This window comes from Phascolarctos cinereus, unplaced genomic scaffold (genome assembly GCF_003287225.1).
Source record: "Phascolarctos cinereus isolate Bilbo 61053 unplaced genomic scaffold, phaCin_HiC Scaffold_7;HRSCAF=346, whole genome shotgun sequence".
Taxonomy (NCBI): domain Eukaryota; kingdom Metazoa; phylum Chordata; class Mammalia; order Diprotodontia; family Phascolarctidae; genus Phascolarctos; species Phascolarctos cinereus.
In genome coordinates this window covers 85,568,039-85,575,853 of record NW_027556180.1, presented here as the reverse complement: position 1 = coordinate 85,575,853, position 7,815 = coordinate 85,568,039, and the positions used below count along the sequence as shown (strand labels likewise).

Here is a 7,815-nt window from a genome sequence, read left to right as displayed (position 1 = left end):
TTCCCAGAAGCTGAAGTTATTTTTTATCTTTCTTTATATCACCAGCTAGGTAGGATGCCCAGCATATAAGCACCTAATAATACTTTTGAAGATGTCCAGGAATTGTAATTGCACTTAGTAAAATACTTGAATTGATTAAAAATACAAGTCAGAGTAGAGAGTATTACTAGCAGTAAGTACTGAATGAAATTTTTATGTACTGGAGTATGTTCTTCCTTCCAAGAGGCTGGAGCCCTGCAGGTTCATCGATCAAAATGCAGAACAGGAGCCTTGGAATCAGCTAGACCAGGGGTGGGGAACCTGCAGCCCTGAGGCCATATATGTCGCTCTAGGTCCTCAAATGCAGCCCTCTGGCTGAATTCAAACTTCACAGAACAAATCCCCTTAATAAAAGGATTTGTTCTGTAAAACCTGGACTCAGTCAAAAGACTTCACCCAAGGACCTAGAAGGCCACAAGTGGCCTTGAGGCTGAAGATTCCCCACCCCTGACACCAATTCCCTTATTTTATAAATGGGCAAAGAAAGGCTCTGAGTGACCCTTCCCAGCATCACACATTAGTAACTAGAAACAGAGCCTCAGCTCTGACTTTAAAAATTCAGCTTTTTCCATTATACCACACCGTCTCTCTGCAAATGATGTGCTTGCAGTTCCAGTACACAGATATTTTATATTTATTAGGTATACCATATAGTATACATCTATATTAGTATATCATAGATATGGCATACAAATGTATATATGCTACACAGACATATTTGTCTCTATATCTTATATATAGTGTACAATAGTACAGACAATTATGTTACATATATCTTATACATTAAATATTATATACAAATTATTGTACAATTATATAATAGTATACAAATATAGTGCCTATATATGTATTCAATATTTAGTATAAACATTTTCGTGTAGAGATCTCGGGCAATTTGTCAAAGTCACATATAAATAACGAGTCATGAATTACAAAGTCATCAGCAAGTCCTCAGACACCGCCGGAGCACACAAGCTGAGAGACTAAATCCCAGCTCTGCTTCAACGTTTTAAGACTTCTTTTCTTTACCAGTAGCAGCGCACACTTCGTGTCGCACGCCCCACTTTAATTCTTCAGTTTTTTGAGATAGCCTATCTAGGCACCAGGCTCTAACCTGTCATTTCCTAAGCACGTCAGCTCGGACTCACACAAAGAACTACTACAGGCTCGCTAACCATCGCTCTTAAAGCTTTTGTCGGTCACGCGCGCGCAACAGCTCGCGCATGCGCCTCCCCCTCCGGAAGTGGCGGAAGGCATCCCAGAAGCCCTTTACCTTCATCCGGTCTCTACTCTTTCTCCTCCCTTACTTTCCCATGAGCCCACGTGTGCTGAGTTCGGAGGTGGTCTGAAGTTTGCGCGCGCTTCGCTCGCTTGGAGTTTGTCTATGCCCTCCGCCGGCCCGGAGCCGTGCGACTGACATCAGGGGCTCCCTAGGGGCCGCTCCCCCACCCCCCAGCTTCTCCGTGGGATCGGCGCGCACGGGGGGCCGCCAGGCCTCTCGCACCCCAGCCTCGCCATGTTGGTGCTGTTTGAGACGGCGGCCGGCTACGCCATCTTCAAGGTAGGCCGCTGAGAGGAGGTGCTGAGGGGGCAGTGGCGGAACCGGGCCTCGGGCGCGTGGAGCGAGCTGCAGCTTGGGGCGCGGGGGAGCCGCTCCACGAGCACGTGGTCCCCGGAGCTGCGGAGCCCCGGGCCGGGCTTGCGCGCGGGCGGAGCGGGCGAAGGGAAGGGAGCGGCCGCCCTCGTGGAGCTGCGGGCACTGTCCCCGGGCCGGAAGGGCTGGCGGACCTTCCCAGCCTCCAGAGTGGTCTGTGCCGCGTGCGGGAAACCGACCTGCCTTATAGCGTGACTTTAATGATTAGGTACCTGCTGTGTGCAGCCCCACGACCCAGCTCGTGACCCCTGCTGTGATCAGTGGCTGATTCAGCGAGGAAGGGATCAGTGCAAAGCGGAGAGAAGCCTGGGCCCAGGGAAGAGTGGCACCTGAATTGGGAGTTTTCCCCTAGTAGTATATATTTATATAGGGCTGTGTGCTAAGTGACTTGCCCCGGGGCACACAGTTAATAAGTGTATGAGGCTGGATTTGAACTTCAATCCAGGTTCCAACACCCTTATCTATCCGCTGTGCCACATTGTTTAAGCACTTTATACGAGCCAGGAACTTTACTAAGCCCTGGGGTTAATTCCATTAGATTGTGAGCTGAGAAGCAGGGACTGTCTCTTGCCTTTCTTTGTATCCACAGCGTTTAGCACAGTGCCTGGCACTTAGTAGGAGCTCCTAGTGTCAATTGACTAGACGGGGTAGAAGGGATAAACTAGCTAGCAAGATAGACGTTTACATTGCCAAATCATTAACTTATTTATTAAAATTAGGTTGGCTGAGCACGGGTTGCATAAAAAAATAGGTTGGAATTGAATTACTGAATAATTTTTAAAATTCAAGTGCACCACCTGTATGACTCCAGAGTTAGGGAGAAGAATCATTATTTGGTACATCTAAAGAGCAGCTAGGCCAATACCCTCCTTTCTCCACCTCCAAAAAAATGCACTTAGGGCAGGAGGTCATGGAGTTGTCATTTATTGAGTAACTGTAGTTGTGTCCTTTAGTTTTTATCTTAAGACTTTTGGGCAGTATATGTCGTCAGTGGTATTCTGTTCTGAGATTGTGAAGGAGCCAGGTGACTGGGGAGGGGGAATTTATAGTGGATAGAAGTGAGGGATGGAGAAGGGCAGAGTAGGTAACAGTAAGAGAATCTCTTTCCTCGATGAACAATCCTTGTTGACCTGACCATTTAGGTGTAATCTCCCATTTCAGTTAGCAGTTATGGCTGATCTCATGGGTTCATATCTTGCATCTGGTGCTTACTGCTTTGTGAATTTGGACAAATTATTTAGCCTTTAGGGGCCTCAGTTTCCTCATCTGTAAAATGGTAGGGTTGGACTCTATTCTAGCCTTTTAAATCACTGTATTCTACCTTTGACCATAGTTAAGCCTGAAAATTTGCCCTCCACAGAAGAAAATAGGGTAAAAGGATATAGTTTCCTAGGAACAAACTCGTGTCACTACTGTAAGACATCTCAGAGTACATATTTTACTTGCAGTGATTCAGTAGCATCTTAAATCATTAATTCAACAAATATTTCCTAAGTGCTTGCTGTGTGTAATTATGTTTGTCTTATTATGAGAAAATTTGTAAAGTGATTTGAGTTTTTTGGGTTGTACTTAAGCACCCCTAAGGATCTGTAATTTCTTCTGTACCTCCCCTTCTGTAACTTAGTATATATGATCAAGGCTTGTGGCCAACTTGATATGCCTCTCTGAATTTAGTCTGATTGGACAGCAAAGATAAAATCTATCATTGAGTTCATATCTGAAGCCTTTCCAGCTTGGAAGAACCTGCTGGAACTTCCACTTGGCCTTCAATGACCTGGTGTCACCTCCACCATGGGCCATAAGAGTAGGAAATTAGTGAAGATTTTGGAATGTGGGTACAAAATAAATATTAGCAAATTTACTTGAAAAATAAGATCATGTAGGGAAAAATGTGAATAATCCCATATGCCTTTATGGAAGAGCGATATAGTTTCTATTATCCTTACATAGTAAAGGGGACAACATGAGCATGTAACAGAAACCTTTGCCATAGCATTTTAAAGAAATTAATGTAATTTATCTTTATTCCAGGTTCTAAATGAGAAGAAACTCCAAGAGGTGGACAGTTTGTGGAAAGAATTTGAAACTCCAGAGAAAGCAAATAAAATGTAAGCATTCTTAATGGGAGTTTAAAAAAAAAAGGAACTTAACCAATAATTTGCTTTTCCTTAATTGTTATTACTGCTTTGCTTATTGCAGAGTTCATTTGAATTGTGAATCAGTGTTTGTGCTGTTAACTAATGTTCAGGATAGGCATAGTAATTTTGAAGAACAAGGCCTGGTGGGTAGAGAGAGGTCTGTCCTTGAGAATCAGAAGCAGTGTTGGTGGGTAGGTCGTTTAGCTTCTTAGTGGCCTAGACAATTCTCTAAAACTGTAAGTTGCTGATCTGCATCACTGGAGGAAGTTTCAAAGCCATGGTATCTGAAATAACGTATCAGGACAGAAAAAAAAATAATAGGAAATTTCCTTGAGAAAGCACAGATCTCAGTAATTACATTTTAAATATAGATTTTATTGATACTTCTTGTATTGACATTACCTAGATTTCTCCAGTATCCCTTCCTCCAGAGAGCTATCCAAAGAATTCTTTAAGACAAAACAAAACTGATCATGTAAATTAAAAAATATAATATATATGTTATAAATATATGAAATGTTTCAGACCCATGGGGCAGGCTCATCCACAGTCTCCACGAGGAGAGAAGGAAGTGAGGTGTATTTAGAACCCTTTGTGTCTGAGTTTGTTCTTTATAATTGCATTTTTTTTAATCATATTCCAAGGCTGTATACAAGTTTCTAACTTAAGTGTGTCGTGAGAACTGCCATACTCTTATCTGTTATTTTTTAATAAAACAATGTCTTTTTATTTCAGACTTAGCTACCTAGTGGAATAGCTGTTTTAATAGGTTCTCTGTCTGATCTGTAAAGTACTTAAATTATTCTCTTATCCATGATAAAACCTCTTGTTCTGCCATCTCCATGTTGATATTGGTATATTCAGATTTTGTTGTGAAGTCTTGTCAGAGCCTCTTTCAAAGTCCAAGTCAGGGTGGGGAACCTCAAGTAAAGGATAGGAAAAAAAATATTAAAACTTACATCTTGAGTTTCCTCGTCTTCTCTCCACCCCTTTTTAGGAATGGTAGAATGACTCACTTAGCTAATACTAAAATGAATGAGGAACATAAAACTACTTAATAAACGTGATAATACGTATTCCTGTCCGCATTGTAGCCAGTTGAGTTAGAAGCATAGAGACTTAACTAGGTACCAAAACAAATTTTAATCTAAATGGAATCAGGATTGAAGCATGTTAAAAGGCATGTAGAAATGATCTGATCCTACTTCCACTTTAAACTGCTTTTGTTCACACTTCTGGCTTAGGCTGTGGAGTCTAATGATGATAATAATAGCTTGTGCTTTTTATAGCCTTGTAAGTTTTGCAAAACACTTTGCATGGGTTTAATCCTCAATACAACTCTTGGGCTTTGGGAAGTACAGGTATAACCCCATTTTATAGTTGGAGAAACTAAGATTCAGAGATGAAGTGACTTGACTGAGGTTCTTCCTCTAGTAACTGTGGAGTGGTATTTGAGCCTAGATTTTACCTGATTCCAAATCCAACACTTTAAACTATCAGTTTCTTTTTTGTATTCCCGGGTTTTAGCATATTATCTGACTCTGGTTGGTGGTGCTGAGTAAATACTGACTCAGTTGAATTGTGCTTTTTGAAAAGCTTGTTGTTATTTGTATATTACTTTTTAAAGCTGCCTTCATTATTCTCTTAGAGAATACTCATAATCCTGTGAAACAGGTGGGGTAATAGAAGCTCCATTTCTGGCTTCATATCATCTTGGCCTCAGATGATCATTGTTGCAAATCATTTAATCCCTTCCTGTATGCCTGTGGCATGGAAGGAAAAAGGCTTGAGGTTCTTAAGAACCAACAGGACACCATTAGGCATCTAGGTGGTACAGTGATTAGAGCACTGGACTTGTAGTCAAGAAGACCTGAGATCATATCTGGCTTAGCCACTGTACTAGCTATGTAACTTCATTATCTGTAAAATAAAGATAATAATACCTATCTCCCAGGGTTGTTGAGAATAAAATAATATGCTTGTAAAATGCTTTGCAGACCTTAAAATGTCATGTAAATGCTATTAAGTTATTGTTGTGGATCAAAAAAAAAAAAGCCCTTTGATATCTGCAGCAGGTGCCTTCCCATTCACCAGCACAAGTCTCTGAGAAGTACATAATTTTGTATTTGTAGTTACAATAGAGATGCCCATCTATCAGAATTGTCTGTCTTAAGACTTCTGATTTGGAACCATAGAACATTCCCTTTTGTACGATTCTTTTTCCTTCACATTTGCTATTGCTCAGGGAGTTCGGGGTTCAATGGGGTAATGTCCAAATGGGCAAGCTTTTTTTTTTTTTTGCTACTAAAGTTGTACTTCAGTATCCCTTGGTATGGAGGTAACTAATTCTGGGTTCTCAAATGCTGTGTCAACAGAGCACAAATTGTGGCAGCTCCTAACAAATGGAAAGGTTTCCAGTCTGGGCTGATTCAATGGATATTCTCCAGGGAAAGTGTTTTGGTACTGGAGCCAAAGACTGCTACAGCGGAAGAAGTTATTATTTTGCATAAAGAAAAAGCTTTATTAAAAGTATATTGGGAGTCAGGGTTCACATAAACCTGAAATATGCTAACCATGAGCAAGTCACTTAGCACCTTTCTATCTTTTATCATTCTCTTTAACGTGGGAGGATAATGTATGTGAAGGATTTAGCAAACTTCAAAATTCTCTATATATAGATAACAGGTATTGGAGGGCAGGACCCACCCAAAGCTGAATTAAACTTGTGATAATGTGAGTATCTTTTTCTTTTCAGAGTAAAACTAAAACATTTTGAGAAGTTCCAGGACACAACTGAAGCATTAGCAGGTAAAAGAAAAAACCTAATCCAACTTTATTTTTGTGATCTGGTTTTTGTAATTAAAGTTTATTTGCATCAGCTAGGAGTCGGCCAGAGTTGTGTTGTCAGTGATGTACATATGTTGGAACTGACTCTTAAGTGATTTCATTCCCAATTTGTCACTATCACTGAGACAACACTGAAGTTTAATTGATGTGAGAAACAATTCACACAGAATTATCTGGATTCTAAAATGAGAAATGTATATTTAAATGTGAGAAATATATAATATATATAGTTCAATGTGATATTAAGATTGTGCAGAAACTTTTCTAAACCAAATTTTATCATGCTTTTCTATTGAGACACTGAAATTTCATGAATGACTTACCTTTAAACTTTTATCAATTCCTTCAGTCCCTCTAGTTCTTTCCAAATTGCTTGATAACTTTCTAAATAAACTCTTAAATGGGAGCTCTGCTGCATACCTTTTCTGATATGAATCACCACTTAAATGACTTCTTACTTTGGAAGTCCAAACTAGAGATAAGATGTTAAGCAATAGCTTTCAATTCCAGAATTGAAACTACTCCTGTCAGTTAATCTAACTCAGAAAAACAACTATTAAGATGTCACATGGATTAAGTGATTAGAGGTCATTAGCCATCAGTTATATAACCCATTTAAATATAGTGATTATGAATGAAATTTGCTAAAAATAATATTAGAGGCTTAAAATGCCCAGAGGTTAAAGGTAAGACCAAAAAAGCTAAAATTGTTTGCTATCAAAGAAGCTTTTAAGTTCATTCAACATTGTTTCTTGGGTCTATTGTGAAAGGGAGAAATCCATACACAAACACGTGTATACATATATACACAGATACATACATGATTAAAATTCTGTGTATGAATGCATATCATTTAAATTAAAGGAAATGTGTAAGGTACAGTGCTAGATTCTGAGCTGGAGGCAGACAAGTCGTGTAGTAGGGTATGTGTTGTGAATAGAATTCCAGTTATGAAGAGCTAGGTTTGGATCCTGCCTCTGACAGTGAGTGACCTTGGGTAAGTCAGTCAGTTTGTAAAGTCTAAAATGGAAGTGATGATACTGATAACCTTTGATATTACAGTGATCTCAGAGTTGTTACAAGGCTCAAATGAGAGGTCTTATAAGTGCTTTGCAAACTTGAAAATGTGATATAAAT

At 39.7% G+C, this 7,815-nt stretch overlaps 1 protein-coding gene and 1 non-coding gene across 2 annotated transcripts in view; both read left to right on the top strand.

The window, feature by feature from the left end:
- Window positions 1-1,320: 1,320 nt before the first annotated feature.
- Window positions 1,321-7,815, top strand: part of NOP58 (NOP58 ribonucleoprotein) — a 28,433-nt gene continuing 21,938 nt past the window's right edge. The window contains exons 1-3 of the mRNA XM_078147557.1: window positions 1,321-1,600; window positions 3,725-3,801; window positions 6,587-6,639. Coding sequence (XP_078003683.1) covers window positions 1,556-1,600; window positions 3,725-3,801; window positions 6,587-6,639 — 175 coding nt within the window. The 5' untranslated portion in view covers window positions 1,321-1,555. The remainder of the gene's footprint in view (window positions 1,601-3,724; window positions 3,802-6,586; window positions 6,640-7,815) is intronic.
- On the top strand, window positions 6,726-6,814 carry LOC144454945 (small nucleolar RNA SNORD70). The gene has a single exon (XR_013483490.1). It is a non-coding gene; the product is annotated as a small nucleolar RNA SNORD70 (small nucleolar RNA).